Source organism: Suncus etruscus, chromosome 1, assembly GCF_024139225.1.
Source record: "Suncus etruscus isolate mSunEtr1 chromosome 1, mSunEtr1.pri.cur, whole genome shotgun sequence".
Taxonomy (NCBI): Eukaryota; Metazoa; Chordata; class Mammalia; order Eulipotyphla; family Soricidae; genus Suncus; species Suncus etruscus.
Genome location: NC_064848.1, coordinates 157,584,438 through 157,601,430, shown reverse-complemented (window position 1 = coordinate 157,601,430; position 16,993 = coordinate 157,584,438). Strand labels below are relative to the sequence as shown.

Here is a 16,993-nt window from a genome sequence, read left to right as displayed (position 1 = left end):
GTTACACCCTGCTTGTTTTTAAAAACAGAACCATAGAATATGAATTTTCTTGTTTTGCCTCATTTTTCTGTCTTTCTACAAATTGAGAAAAAAAAAGGTGGAGGGAACCCAGGGTCTAAGCATTTCAGGAGCATTGAGTGGAAACAAAAAATGATCAGACCTAAACACCTAATCCAAAGTCAATAACAATAGAATCAAGAGACATAAACAAGCTACACACAAAGCTTGTGCAACAAGTTACACACAAAAAGGACCTGTTACACCAGCAGTCCAGGGGTCTAAGGATGGAGGTATGGGATGCATGCGGGAACTATGGTGGAAGAAGGTCAACACTAGTGGTGAAATGGACCTAATTCACTGTCACAAATATAACTGTGTAACACTTATAATTCACATTGGTCTCAATAAAATTATATAAAAATGATTAATTGATTGTATGTCTGGGGAACATTCTCTGAATATTCAAGTCTGACTATCTGAGGGTGTGTCTATTCCAATACCATGTTTTTTAAAATGACTATTGCTTTGTAGTACAATTTAAAGTTGGGGAAAGTGATGCCTCCCATCTTTTTTCCTAAAGGTTGTTTTAGCTATTCGTGGGTATTTATTGTTTCAAATAAATTTCAGGAGTAGTTGACCCATTTTTTTTTTAAGAATGTCATGGGTATCATTAGAAGAATTGCATTAAATCTGTACAATGCTTTGAAGAGTACTGCCATTTTAATGATGTTAATCCTCCATTCATGAACAAGATATATGTCTCCATTTTCTTCTGTCCTTTTTTTTTTTTTTTTGTTTTGTTTTTTTTTTTTTTTTTTTTTTTTTGGTTTTTGGATTACACCCGGCAGTGCTCAGGGGTTCCTTCTGGCTCTACGCTCAGAAATCGCTCCTGGCAGGCTCGGGGGACCATATGGGATGCCGACGTCCTTCTGCATGCAAGGCAAGTGCCTTACATCCATGCTATCTCTCCGGCCCCTTCTTCTGTCCTCTTTTATTTCTTTTTTTTGTTCTGTAAAATTTTATTTATTTTTATCATATAGCAGAGGTTTATAAAATAGGAAACCAAAGTTTTTTTTTACTTTTATATCTTACATTGCTCTAAATGAAATCATATTGATAAACTTGACCTTATCATAACCATTTTGTTTTTTAAACATAATACAGAAATATATTTATTTAGATGCTAAAAACAAATAGAGAACCCAAGTTCCAAAATTATATACACTACAGTGCAATCCCACCACCACTTTGAAACTCATCAGATTGTCCTAAGCTGTGGAAACACAAGTATGTCACATGGTAAGTATATCTAACTTAATATCTAAGAATTTGATGTAAACAAAATTTTTATTCTAAACAAGCAGCATCAAATTTCAGTAAAAAGTTTTAAAATTGTGAAAATTACCAAAAATTAATTCATAATTATAGAAATATTTATATTGCTTAAATGTACAGCTGGATTTATAAGAATTACTATAGTGGTATCAGGAAAAATAAATGCATATTTAACTCCATAAAAATACATGAGGCATAAAATGTCTAGGTAATTTAGATATATTTAAAATGTTAAACTGAATTTAGAGAGTAGGCAACCAAAATTGTTTACTTTCTTACCTTCATTAGAAAACTTTGGCTTACACAGAAAAGAGTCTCCAAGGATATCTTATCACCATCCTTTGGAAAGCTATACTTCCCATTATCATCATTAATCTTGGCTTTTAACATTTCAGCCCAGGAGACAAATAGTCTGTGAATTTAGAGACTAGATTGATTAGACCAGAATCTTTGACAGGAAAACCTTGAATAGTAGTTGTGTATAGATCCCTTTTCTCATATGCAATTTATTTATGTATTTATTTATGTATTTATTTATTTATTTTGGTTTTTAGGCCACACCCGTTTGATGCTCAGGGGTTACTCCTGGCTAAGCGCTCAGAAATTGCCCCTGGCTTGGGGGGACCATGTGGGACGCCAGGGGATCGAACCGCGGTCCTTCCTTGGCTAGTGCTTGCAAGGCAGACACCTTAGCTCTAGCGCCACCTCGCCGGTCCCCTGAAGTAATTTTTTGAGGAAAATGGGAGTGAGGGGTTTTATAATCAGTGTCCAGGGAGCCTGGGGAGTTCCTGAAAATTTTGGTCAGTCATGCTGGCAGTTAAATGCAAAAGCCTTAGGTTACAGTGTTGCATGGAATTTAGAGACTAGATTGATTAGACCAGAATCTTTGACAGGGAAACCTTGAATAGTAGTTGTGTATAGATCCCTTTTCTCATATGTTATTTATTTATTTATTTATTTATTTATTTATTTATTTATTTTGGTTTTTGGGCCACATCGTTTGATGCTCAGGGGTTACTCCTGGCTATGCTCTCAGAAGTCGCTCCTGGCTTGGGGGAACCATACGGGATGCTGGGGGATCGAACCGTGGTCCGTCCTAGGCTAGCGCTGACAAGGCAGACACCTTACCTCTAGCGCCACCACACTGGCCTCATTTTTTATTTTTTTAATATATTTTTATTTAAGTAATGATTATAGTTGGGTTACAGTCACAAACAGAACACCCCCTCCACCAGTGTAACATTCCACCCTTCCAATACCCCTCCCCCCTTCCCATCCACTGCCTGTATTCGAGACAGGCATTCTACTACAGTTATTTGTTTTTAAGTTCAGAAAATTCTTGTTTTTTTTCCCTTAAAGGATAAGGATTAAAAATAATAATAATAAAGGTGTGACAGTGTTTGTTTGCATCTCCCTGATGATTAGTGATGTAGAGCATATATTTGGGGGTATGTTATTGGATATTCTATTCTAACTCATTTGTCTGAGACTGTCTTTGTTATAGTACCATGCTGTTTTGATTCCTCTGGCTTTGTAATACAGCTTCAAGTTAGGTAAAGAGATACCACCCAGATTCTTATTTTTCAGTATGAATTTGACTAACCTAGGTTTTTGTGGTTTTTACACTAACTTTATAATTGATTGTTCTAAGTCCTTAAAAAAATGGCATAATTTGCATAGGGATTGCATGGAATCTACGTAGTAGTTTAGATAAGATGGGCATTTTGATGATAATAATTTTTCCACCTTATGAGCATGGGAGGGTCTTTAAATTACTTATTCTTCTTCAATTTCTTTCTGAAGTGTTTTGAAATTTTCATGGTATAGGTATTTTACCTCTCTTGTTAGATTGATTTCTAGGTACTCAATAGTTTTAAATACTATTTAAAATGTGATGGACTCTTTTATTTCTATCTCCTATGATTCATTATTTGTATGAAGGAATGCAACTCTGTTTTGTGTATCAACTTTGCAGCTGTCCAATTTACTGTACTGGTTTTTTGTTTTGTTTCTAGGAACTTTTCTGTGGCTTCTTTAGCGTTTTTTTTTTGTTGTTGTTTGTTTTTGGCTTTTGGGCCACACCTGGTGATGCTCAGGGGTTACTCCTGGCTATGCTCTCAGAAATTGGTCCTGGCTTGGGGGACCATATGGAACTCCTGGGGATTGAACCGCAGTCAGTCCCAGGCTATTATGAGCAAGGCAGACGCCTTACCACTTGTACCACTATTCCGGCCCCTCTTTAGGGTTTTTGATGTATATCATCATATCATCTGCAAATAGAGATAGTTTGACTTCCTCTTTCACTATTTGAATTTCTTTGTTTTTCTTTTATTGTCCAATTGCTATTGCTAGGACTTCTAATACTATGTTTAATAAGAGTGGTGACAGTCAACAGCCTTGCCTAATGCCTGACCTGTGTGGAAATATTTTCAGTTTTTCGCCATTAAAGATAATGTTGGCTGTGGACTTCTTACACATAGCTGTAACTAACTTGAGGAAGGTTCCTTCCACTCCTATTTTGCTGAGTATTTTTTATCATGAATGGGTGCTAGATTTTGTTAAATGCCTTTTCAGTGTGGATTAATATGATCATGTGGTTTATTTTTCTTTTTGTTGATGTTTTGTATGATGTTGATTTATTTGCATATGTTGAACCATTCTTGAATTCCTGGGATAAAACTCACTTGGTTCTTATGTGTAATCTCTCTGATCTATTGTTAGATTCGGTTTTCTAAGATGAATGGCTAAAGAAACTGTGGTACATATACACAATGGAATATTATGCAGCCGTCAGGAAAGCAGAAGCCATATATAGGAAGTCATTTCCTACATATGGATGTACATGGAATCTATTATGCTGAGTAAAATACGACAGAGGGAGAGAGATAGACTCAGAATAGTCTCATTCAGCTATGGGTTTTAAGAAAAATAAAAGATATTTTTGCAATAATTCTCAAAGACTAAAGAGAGGAGGGCTGAAAGGTTCAGCTCACAACATGAAGCTCACCACAAAGAGTGAGAAATAACTACATTGAGAACTATCATAACAATGTGAATGAATGAGGGAAGTAGGAAACCTCTCTAGAGTACAGGTGGGGGTGAGGTGGGGAGGAGGAAAATTTGGGACATTGGTGATGGGAACGTTGCACTGGTGAAGGGGGATGTTCTTTACATGACTGAAACCCAATTACAATCATTTGTAATAAAAGTATTTAAATAAAGATATTTAAAAAAGAATTTTTGAATTCATATTCATTAGTGAGATTGGTCTGTAGTTTTCTTTCTTGGTGGTATCTTTGTCAGCTTTAAAAATGAGTGTCATATTAGCTTCATAAAAGGAACTAGGGAAGATTCCTGTGTTTTGATGTCTTGGAAGAGTTTAAGATTCAATGGTAGTAATTCTCTAAATATTTGATAGAACTCACCTGTAAAACCATCTGGTGTTGGACTTTTATTTTGAGGGAGCTTCTTAATTACTGTTTTAAATTTCTTTCTTGTGATTGGCCTATTTAGGCTTTCTATTTCCCTCCTCATTAAGTCTCAGAAGATGATATTTTTCCAGGAGTCTGTTGATTTCTTCTAACTTAACTGAGTACAGTTGTCCATAATAAGACCTCACTATGTATTGTATTTCAATCTCTTCCCTTTTATTTGTGATATGATTTATTTGAATGTTTTCTCTTTTTTCCTTGTGAGTCTTGCCAGTGATTTTTCTCTCAGTGCTTATTCTTTCAAAAAAAAAAAAAAAAACCAGCTCCTGGGGCCAGAGAGATAGTACAGCAGTAGCATGTTTGCCTTGCATGCAGAGAATTTGGATGATAGTGGTTCAAATCCCGGCATCCCATATGGTTACTGGTGCCTGGCAGGAGCGATTTCTGAGTGCAAAGACAGGAGTAACCCCTGATCGTGCTGGGTGGGACCCAAAAACAAAACAAAAACAAAAACCAAACAAACAAAAAAACTCATCTCCTGGTTTCATTGATTATTATTTTCTTTTTGTTGTTGTTGTTGATTTCTTCTCTGGTTTTTATTATTTTTTTTCTTCTATCCTTGTTTGGGTTCCTTTCCTGCTGGTTTTCCAGATACTTAAAATGTTCCTTTAAGCTGTTGATTTTTTCATTTTTCTTTTTTCCTAATGTATGCCTGTATTTCTATGTGTTCCCTCCTAATTATTTTTTTCTGTGTCCAATAAATTTTGGCCATATATTTCTTCATTGTCATTTGTTTAAAAAATATTTTTATTTCTTCAATGATTTTCTCTTTGATCAAGTTCTTGTTGAGCAGCATGTTGTTTAATTTCCAGGTGTTATATTTTCTCCACATCTTTTTACTGTCAATCTTGATCTTTGTTACCTTGTGGTCTGATAGGGTACTTGGTATAATTCTTATATTTGTGACTTTATGTAAGTTATACTTGTGTTGTAAAGCATAATCTATCCCTAGAGAAGGTTCTATGTGCACTTGAGAATAATGTGTATTATGTTTTCTGATGATGGATGAACTAAGTCCTTTAGTTGTAGTTCTTCTAGTTTCTCATTTAGGACTTTTATGTACTTGCTAGTGTTCTCCATATCACTATCTGTCTAGTGATGATAATGGTGTGTTGAAATCTCCCATTACTGTCACCTTTTTGTCCATATGTTTCTCTAGGTTAGCAAAAGCCCTACATATTTTGCTGGGTCTAAATTTGGTGCAGAAACGTTGATCAGAGTTAGTTCTTCTTGGTCTAATGTTCCCCTGATCAATAAATCATGCCCATCTTTGTCTTTGAGTACTTTCTTGAGGTTGAATACAATTTGGTCTTATATAAGTATGGCCGTCCTAGATTTTTTTTTTATCCTTTTACTCTAAGCCTGTGTCTAGCCTAAAAATTTTTTTTGATTTTTATTTTGACCAAAGTGGATTACAAATCTCTCACAGTAATTTTTTAGGTACATAATGACATTGAATCAGGGGCATTTCCACCACCAATGTTGTTCTCCCTCCACCCCTGTACCCAACATGCACCCCATATCCCCCACTTTTTACCTCCCGGATTGTTAGTATAAGTGGTCCCCCCCCCCCCGTGGCTAGCATGTTGTAGATTGGGTGTGGATTATATTGTCATTGGATTTGGTATTTAAGTCTGATCATTTTTTATTTATACTTAATGTTCACATGACTGTCTGGTCTTGGTACCCTCCATTATTTCCCCCTCAGTTTGTGAGGTGGAACAAAATGGTTCAAATTATGTGGTTCTGTTTGAAGGAAAGAAATAAAATAAAATACAACAAAATGAGGCAAATTTATAGCTTGAACTTTTAAGTGTGTTTCCTGCAGGCAGCAGATATCCAAGTTTTGTTTCCTGATCCAACCTTCTACTCTGTGCCTTTTAATGGGAGAGTTTAGTCCATTGAAACTTAAGGAAGTCATTGACAGAGAGTACATATAGTTATATATGTATATATATTGTTATATATACTGTTATATATTGTGTAGGGTTGTTGTTACAATTGGGTGTTTGGTTTGTGTAATTGATCTCTGAGTAGTTCATTTGGAGTCGGTTTGGTTAGCACAAATACTGAAGGTTTTTTTTGTTTGTTTGTTTGGACTCTAGGTTGGAATCTTTTTCATTTAGTAGTTTGAAAAAGATAGTTTCTTTCTTCAGTAGCTTAAAGTTCCACTCTCTTTTTGCCTGCATTTTCAAATGAAATATCTGGTTTGATTCTTATGTTCCTTCCTTTGTACTTGAGATTTTTTTTTTGAAAAGTCCATCTCTCTATTTTTTTTGCCATTTGAATGACTATGTGTCGTAGTGTTGTTATGTTAGGGTCTACTTGTTTGGTACTCCTTTCTCCTCTTGGATTGGCATAGAGTTTCTTTCCAGAGAGTGGAAAAATTACCTGCTATTTTTCCCTCCCTACTTGTTCTTCCTCTTTTCCCTTTTCCTCCCTGTTTGGTATTCCTATAAATTGTTGATTATTTATTTTGTTTTTGTTCATTAAGTACATTACATATTCTTCCAATGTTTTTTTTTCTCAATTTTTTTTATTGACTTCTTTGTTGTTTCTGGCTTGTATTTTGTCTTCAAGAATCATGCAATTCTCCATGTGTGTAATTCTGCTACTATGGCTTGCTAGTTTATTTTCTAGTTCTTTTAGGTCCATTTGTATTGATTCTCTTATCTTCTGAAAAGTTCTTCTTTGAGTTTATTGAATTGTTCATCTATGAATTTCTTAATTTCTTGGGCTAGTAATTTCTTTATTTCCAATGCTAAGACATTAAATGCTGATTTTAGGTCCTCATCTATAAGATTCATGCACTTTGGAGGACTTGGAAATTTCCTAGGTTTTCTCATACCCCCAGCTGCTGGGGTCTTTCTTAGCTTTCCTATTGTTCTTTGCATTTAGTGGGCTGGAGTGCTGGAATTTCAGGGTGTTTATAAAAGTGGTTTGCTTAATTGTACAAGAGGTATTTGGAAGTATATCTTTTTTTAGGGTTTATTTATTCTAGGTATTTGATGTAACCCAAGTATGATATAAATGTTGCAAACTAGTTTGTTGGATTTTTCTTCTGGTTTTGGTGTTCTATATTTTTAAAGTGAAAGAAACATTAGGCCTGATATCCTAGAACCATCTGGTCAGCAAGGTTTGCTGGGGGGGGGGGCAGTGAGAGTATGGGCAGTTTGCATAGCCCGCTCCTGGGCAGGTGCGGGACTTTGGTGTCAGAGGCTGTAACATCCGGGGGAAGGAAAGTTAGGAGAGGGTCTGGTTTGTGCATACTTGGATTTTAAGAGGTGTTTTGGGGGTTCCTGAGCCCCACCCTTGTCAAGCTATGGTCCGCGTTGTTGGAGTAGAGAGGGTTTTTGGAAGATTCCCCCAGACCTCTCCTGTGAAGACAAGGTTCATCTGTTGAAACATCTGAGGATGGAAATGTTTTTTGTTTTTTGTTTTTTTGCAAAAGATATGATTAAATTTTATATTCCCTTTTGTTTATTTTTCCTCTTTTTTTGCTTTGCTTTTGACATTGAATCATTGCATATACCTTTACATCTAGTATAATGAAGGATCCTATGTTTTCTTCAATATAATTTATGAATTTAGATCTAATATCAAGATTTTTAATTCATTTTTATTTTGCTTTTGTGCATGGTATGAGATAACTTTTCTATATATGACTGACCAGTTTTTCATCACCACTTGTTGAAGAGATAGATATTCCTTGTTCCACTTTCTATTCTTCATTACTTTTTTCTAAGATGAGCTGTTTTTATATCTGAGGTTTCCAATCAGAACTTAGCATCTTTTATCTTTGGGTTGGTTTTCATTTCTAGTCCATTGATCTGAGAAAATGTCTTTATTTTAGTATCGCATTGTTTTGATAATTGTGGCTTTAAAGTTTGGTAAAGATAGTCATCCTATCTTTTCTTCATAGGACTGCATTAGATGTCTGAATGGGTTTATTACTCTTCATCAATTTCATCAACATTAGGTGTATGTCTTTAAAAATATCAAGTGTACTTTTATAGTAGTGCACTGAATCTATAGAGTGTTTTAGGTAGGATTGTATTTAGACATTAATCCTTCAATCTATGAATAGGGATGTATTTCATGTTTCTGTATCTTCTGTTAAAATGATGTTTCAGGGTCCTGTGATGCTGGAGATCAAATCCAAAGCTCTGGGAGGCAAAGCATAACAATTAACTTTCCCCCTTCATTTCAATGAAAGTCTCCATGTCTAACTCTCAATTGGTTCACTCATGGGGAAAGAAAAATGATTTTAAGTTTTTTTTTTCCAACTCTAATACTTCAATGCTTTATAAAGTGACCCTCACCAACACATTGACTAAAGCTTCAGATTCTTATTTTATATTCCTACAAATTTTAACTTCAACTCACAGTATGCTTTCCACTTTCTACTATTTCCTCACTTCGTGTGCAGTTTTTTTTCTCTATTTTCGAACCATTCAGGGCTTCCTCTAGGATGCATTTTAGAGTCTAAGAAAATGTTTCTAACTTACGTCAATCTAATTTTTACTGGAAGTGAGTAAATATAGATATATATGGACAGGGAAAGAGGTTAAAGAGGACATCCAATAAATTTTTTAATTTAAACTGGAGGTCATGGTTCCTTCATCTACTGAGATCATTACTGAGTTGCACTTGTTAGCTGGCTATTTGGTTGCTATTCAAGTTAGTTTCTGACAGAAAGTAACATGCAATTAAGAATTCAGAATATTGTCTTTGTCATGATAAATTAGAATAGAAAAGTATCAAAAATTTAATATTTTTACAATTTAAAATACTTAATATATATCAAAAACAACTTAAAGAAAGTTGAGAAAATGATAATAAATATTAATTTATAGAATTTCTGTTATACAATTATTAATTCCATGAATAGGTCTGAGGGTAAGAATGTGATTCCTTTATTTACATGTACTAGAAAAATACTATATCAGATACAGAGTTGGTATGTATATTTGTGATAAATGAATGGAGTTAATGCACTTGACTTAAATAATGAAAATTTTACAACCCTCCAAGATTATGGCTGATGAAAGAGAAATTAAAATAAAGGAGTACTGAAAAGCAAAACAAAAACATGATTGCAAATTTCTTAAATTGTGCTTTAACACTTCCAGGTATATTGTACTGAGTACTTTGCTATATATACAATAGTTGTGATCTATGAAATATATTAAAGGTATTCTTTTACTTTTACAGAGTACTAAGAATGGTAAATTTGTTAACCATATAAAGTGAAGTATGCTTAGAGAATAAATATGGTAGTCAAGAAAGTCATCTCTTTGACTTCTGGGATCATAGAAGGAGAGAACCAGCATGGCAGCATAGAGTTCCTCTTCTGAGGACTTTCAGAGAGTTCAATCCAGCAGCATATACTGCTCCTGGTGTTCCTGCAGATGTACCTGGTCACTGTGTCAGGCAATCTGCTCATTTGTCCTGGCCATTTGCACTGACAAGCACCTATACATGCCCAGGTACTGCTTCCTTGCCAGCCTGTCCTATGCCGGCATACTCTCCACTTCTACCACTATACCACTATGCCATAGTGAACATCCAAGTACAGAGCACGTTATTCTATGTGGGATGTCTGACCCAACTCTATTTCTACTTGACTTTTGAGGATATGTACAGTTTTCTCCTATGACTGCTATGTGACCATCTGCCACCTTCTTCACTACATTATGATCATGAGCTTTAGGTGTTGCATACTTCCAATTACCACCAGCTGGATTATTAGCAAATTTATTTTCATAATCCACACCTTCCTCACATTTTGCCTTTCCTTTTGCCCTAACAAAATTATTTCTGACTCCTTCTGTGATCTTGTATCCATGATGAAGGTGTCTTGCTCTGACACTAAGGTCAATGAGCTGGTACTCTTCTGCTTAGGGGGAGCAGTCCTTGCCATCCCTTTTATACTCATCCTCATCTCTTACATCCACATTGTTTCAGCTATTTTCAGACTTCCCTCTGCCCAGGGGAAGCACAAAGCCTTCTCTACCTGTGGGTCCCATCTTGCTGTTGTTGCTCTGTTTTTTTTGGATGGTATTTGGGGCTTATCTGTTCCCCTAATCTTTCTCCAACTCTGTAGAAGGGGAAATAGTAGCTGCTGTCATGTACACAGTGTGATACCCATGCTAAACCCTTTCATTTACAGCCTGCAAAACAAGGACATGAAGGCAGCTCTGGGGAGACTATTCAGAAGTAGAGTCTCTTTTTTGAGGGACAACTAATTTCTATCCCTAAATTTCAGATATTTTTGTACCTTCTAGTGAGAAGCTTCATAGAATTTTATCTCAATTATACCATTTCTGAATCTACATAATCACACCCCCTTAAATCCATGTCCCACTACACTCCCCATGATATGGACAAGGATTTGGGAAAATAAAAAATTTGAATTATGCTAAATTAAATCCTAAATTAATTATGCTAAGTTAAATTCTTTCTTGTTATTTTTGTTTTCTTTTTTCTTTCTTTTATTGGGGGCACAATCAGTAATGCTCAAGTCTTACTACTATTGGTTTTATATTCAGAAATTATTCCTGGCAATGCTTGAGGGACCATCTGGGATATCAAGATTGAAGACAGACAAGCTTACAAGACAAATGTTCTATCTACTATATTATCATACTAGCCCATAAGACTTTGTGTTTTGAAACCAGGGCAATGTTGTGTGACACAGAGCAAGATTTATCTTTATATCATCATCATCTCAGTTATGTGACTATTGTAATTCATAAGTTCCTCATTTGGGGGTCACATTCCCTCATCTTCTTCTGGTGAAGTTCTATATGAGATAGGTGCAAATAAACTTAACAAAGTGCACTGTAAAAAAAAGACTTTGTGTTTTTAAGGTTAATTTTTCTTTATAAAGCTTTATTGACTTTTATCGCAAAAAGGGAAATATCAGTACAGAAGTGCTGGTGGAATAGTCTGTGATGGATATCATCATAGTAAAATTACATTTCAAGAAAAAATGCTGGGTGCATATTCTGGAGGGAGGCCAATCATCAGTGACCCAGAACCATTCACATAAAAATTTAAGATAGTACATAGAACATGTCCAGAGTCTGAAGTGTTTGGAGACCACTTTTTCTGATGTTCCTTGGTTCTCATCAACTTCTGAATGGAAGTCCAGATACTATTGTGTTCCATTATATTCCCTCCCCTTATACCTCCTTCTGCTTACAGTGGTCATCATAAAATGTAGGATAAAATACATATAAAATTATGAGTTACCAGAGGTTTACATTTTCAGATATTTTAAGTTATACAGAAAAAATCCAAATATTTTTTGAGGTCTTTTGTGACTTAAGTAAACATCTATTTTAAATATTAATGAATAAAGAAGATACTTTTAGTAGATAAAGTGTCTTTTCAATTAAGCAAAACTCAAAGATCTCAAATAAAATTTCTTAGAACAAATCATAATACTGTTAGAGTATATCTACACTCTCAGAAAATGTTCCTAAGGGAATGTATAAGACATGGGACAATTACTGAACTAAAGTCTCCCACAGGACACCTAAAACAAACTGAAGTTATAGGGATATAAATGTTTCATGGCAAACTCAGACGAAGATTCCTGGGACTATTCCTGAAGTTAATTGAGAAAAACTTATCAGCTGTCTTTTTCTATTAAGGCCTTGAAATATATTTCTGCAGTAAGGTAAAGAAGCTAGATTTAAGTTCATTTTTATTAAGTATAGAAACTTGGGTAGTTTGTTATGCTAATTTCTAATTATGTAGAAGATGGAAGATGTAATAAGAATCCAGAGATGTTTCTAGAAATAACTATTAGCAGGAAGTTAAGCTTCATAGCTGGGGAAGGACCCAACCTACAAATTCACATCTCATAGTGATGGGAAAATAATTGACCAAGTATACCCTAATTCAGTGGTAATATGAAGGTGAAATAAGGCATGGTTTTTAGCTGTGAATATTCTCTCATCAAAAATAAAGAAAAAAGCTTAACATTTGATTATGAGAATATAGTTAAATCTTGACAGTTTCTTAGTTTGGAAGAAAGACGTTAATCTAAAGTGTTTTTTTTTAATCAGAAGATCAAGATAGGTAGGATTCACCAAATGAGGATCATAGGAAAGAGATATGGAGGAGAGTAGACAAAAAGGATGCTCACAGTACAGGAAGGATGTAGAAGCAGGACAGAGACCTTGTAGTCCTACACTGGTGGAGAGACTGGTGAGAAGTGTTTCTCTTCACACAGAGAAAATCCCAAATCCCAGAGAAAATAGTTCAGAATGTCTATTGATTTTATATTCTTGAGCACTCTAAGAAAGTGTCTTTTTTAGTTAGACTGTAGAAAGGAAAATATACAATATTTAATTTCAGGAGTATCTAAGTTACTTGCTGAACAAAGCTGAAACATTCTCATGCTTTTTTTTTCATTAACAAATACCAAGTTAGTGAATATTATATATATTATAACTTGTCAAAATAATTATATCAAAACCTTTTACAATTATTATTTTCATTTGTTTTGTTTGTTTTTGAGCCATACCTGGTGACGCAAAAGGGTTACTCCTGGCTATATGCTCAGAAATTGCTCCTGGATTGGGGGACCAAATGGGACTCCAGGGGGATCCAACCGTGGTCCGTCCTTGGTTAGCCTTGTGCAAGGCAAATGCCCTACCACTGTGCCACCACTTTGGCCCCAGGTTTACAATTATTTTTAAAGATTGGAGCACATTAGAAACTGTTTAGGAGCTGCCTGGCTTGGTGTTCAGGGTTGTTCCTCATGATGTTCAGAGGACTATGTAATCTATGGATCAAACCTCAATATCTGGCACCCAAAGCATGACTAATGTGATTTTTTTTATCTTCTTTTCAATGATTTAACTCTTAGTTGGTTCCAAATATGGGAAGAACATGATTTTTAATCTTGTTACACAAGCCATAATTCCACTTCTGCCTAAGCCTTAGTGGCTATTTAGGATATATTGAATACCTTGCAGATACATATATGAATAACTTAATCAGATTCATTAACAAAACCCTCAAATTGGACTAGCAGCCCTCATTTCACTCTAAAATCTCTTTTCATCTCTGCTCAAAATTCCTTCTTTGTATCCCTGAACCATTCAATTCTTTTTATTGGTCACACTTGTTAACATTTTACCTCAATATTCTGCTCATAACCATCTGTAATGATACTAAAATACATATTTTGACTAAGAAAATCTTTTTCTACCCCAGTCTAGTTTTTACTGGAAGTGTATGTATATGTGTGGAAGGAGGCAGAAAAACATGTTAAAGAATGCATATAACCAGTTTTTAATTTTTTGGAAATTATAGTTCATTATTTTTCTTTACCCAATATAATTACTAAATATAGTTATTTAACTAATCAATAGTCATATTTGGTTTTGACCAAATAGGTACCAGGAAACTATGTCTTTAGAATAATGTGTCTAGTAAAAAAAAATAAGGACAAGAAAATTATGAGATCCAAGAGTGAGTTGAAGGCAGCTGAAGAGAGGAAATTAACAGAATTTTGGTATGTAGTTTTACCAATACCTAGAAAAAAATATATATTGTGTTTTGGGCCACACCCAGTGGTTCCTACTAGCTCAGAAATTGCTCCTAGCAGGCTCAAGGGATCATATGGGATGTTGGGGATAGAACCCTGGTTCGTTCCAGGTCAGCTGCTTGCAGACAAACGTCCTACATCTGTGTTATCACTCTGGCCCAATACTAAGAAATATTTGAAGGTAATAAATATGCTTGTACTATTTTAATGTATGAGAAATGCATAATATATGATGAATTCATATTTATGTTTATAATTAGTGAATGAAATTAACACATAGCTTGGTTAATAAAAGGTTTATAACAGATGAAATGATGCTATAAATAAATAAGGAGTATAGAAACCTAAAACAATAAAGCTACTATAATCTGCTTAAATTGTGTCCTAACACTTCTTAAGACACCATATTTAGTAGTGCTCAGGAAAAATACATAGTTAACATAGTTGTGACCTACAAAACAAAATATTAAGGGCACTTTTTTTCCTAGAATACCAAGAATGGAATGCTCACCAACCATTTGAGTGAAATTAATTTAGAGAAAAATATGGGACTTAATAAAGACATCTCTCTTCTGTGATCATGGAAGGAGGGAACCAGAGCAGTAGCTTTGAGCTCTTCCTCTGGGGACTCTCAGAGAAGCCTGACCAACAGCACGTCTTGTTCCTGGTGTTCTTATGTATGTACCTAGTCACTGTGACTGGCAATTTACTCATTGTCCTGGCTATTTGCACTGACAAACGCCTCCACATGCCCATGTATTTCTTCCTCTCCAACCTGTCCTGTGCAGACATCCTCTTCACTTCCACCACTGTGCCCAAAGCTTTAGTGAACATTCAGACCCAGAGCAGGTCTATCTCCTATGGGGGGTGCTTGACCCAATTCTATTTCTTCTTGATTTTTGGGGATATGGACAACTTCCTCCTGGCCACAATGGCCTATGACCGCTATGTGGCCATCTGCCACCCTCTTCACTATACTATGATAATGAGTCCCAGGCGCTGTATACTTCTGATTACCACCTGCTGGACTTTCAGCAACTTTATTTCCATGATCCATACTTTCCTATTATTTCGCCTTTCCTTCTGCCCTAACAAAATCATTCCTGACTTCTTCTGTGATTTGGTGCCTTTGCTGAAGGTGTCTTGCTCTGACACGAAAGTCAATGAACTGGTACTCTTCTATGTGGGGGGAGCAGCCGTTGCAATACCATGTGCACTGATATTGATCTCTTATATCTGTATTGTTTCAGCCATCCTCAGGTTGCCCTCTGATCAAAGCAAGTGCAAAGCTTTCTCTACCTGTGGGTCCCATCTTGTTGTTGTTACTCTTTTCTTTGGAACGGTGTTCAGGACTTACCTGTTCCCATCATCTACTTCCTCCAATGTGGTGGAAGGAGATGTAACAGCTGCTGTCATGTATACAGTGGTGACACCCATGCTAAATCCATTCATTTATAGCCTGAGAAATAAAGACATAAAGGCAGCTCTGGGGAGACTTTTCAGAGGGAGAGTCTCTTTTTTGAGGGTCCAATAGCTTTTATTTATAAATTTCAGGTGTCCTTTTTAAGCTGATAGTGTGAGAAATATTACCAAATGTCTACCTCTAATGTGCCTTTACTGAATCCCACATAATCACATTCCTTTGTAAATTTCATTATGGGGTAGATAGTATTTAGGAAAAATTATATTTTCTAAAGTTAATTTTTGAATTGCTTATTTAGTCATTATTTGTCTTATAAAGTAGCTTTGTATAGGAGGAATACATTTTATACTGCTCATATTTTTAAAGTATCGATGTAGTTTTTCATTCTAGCTTATCAAAATTATGTAGTTATAATTATGAAAGTGTGATACTAATAAAAACACTGAACTTAAGAAAAGATAAATTCAATTCCCTGCAACATGGATGGAACTGAATAATATTGTGTTAAATAAAGTAAACCAGGAGAAAGACAAACATGAGCTGATCACACTTATATGTGGTATATAGGATGAGGGAATGCAATGTTTGGAAGGGAAATGACTGGATCACTTTTTGGTCTCTGATTATAAGGGGAAGGACAGAGAAGGAAAGAAATCGATGAAAGAAGAGATATATGGATAGCAATGGAAAGCATGGGTCAAGGGAATCTGAGTATATCAGTAGTATAGGAGTAGTATAGTTAAATATTTGAATCAGCCAGCAATGCTCAAAACAAGGGATCCACGCTTCAACAACCAAAATTAATAAGTGTGCTTGACATGATGGCAGTATGAGGATTGGTTGGTGGGTCAGAGGGAAACAGGAAACGCTGTTGGAGGGAAGATAACACTGATAGTGAGATTGGTGCTGGAACATAGTAAGTCTAAAACCCAAATATAAATAATTTTTAAATCATAGTGCCTTAATAACACAAACTTAAAAGAATAATTAACATGAAATCATTATTAGGTGGCATAGGCTTTATAAATTTAATGAGTAAATACTTTTTCATAAAAATAAACAATGCCTTATGAGTGTCAGTAAAAATATTTAGCTTAAAGCTAAACTCTTGGTATTATAGAACAGGTTATATATTTTCAATGACATAATTTATAAAATCTAAATAAAATTTATAAA

The 16,993-nt window shown here is 35.1% G+C and overlaps 1 protein-coding gene and 1 pseudogene across 1 annotated transcript; both read left to right on the top strand.

Moving 5' to 3' along the window:
* The first annotated feature begins 10,099 nt into the window (after window positions 1-10,099).
* LOC126029098 (olfactory receptor 1P1-like) lies at window positions 10,100-11,074 on the top strand (annotated as a pseudogene).
* Window positions 11,075-14,939: 3,865 nt separating this feature from the next.
* Window positions 14,940-15,928, top strand: LOC126020995 (olfactory receptor 1P1-like). Its single transcript, XM_049782613.1, is given in 2 exon segments — window positions 14,940-14,958; window positions 14,961-15,928. Coding segments are annotated over 2 exon segments (987 nt in total).
* Window positions 15,929-16,993: the final 1,065 nt, after the last annotated feature.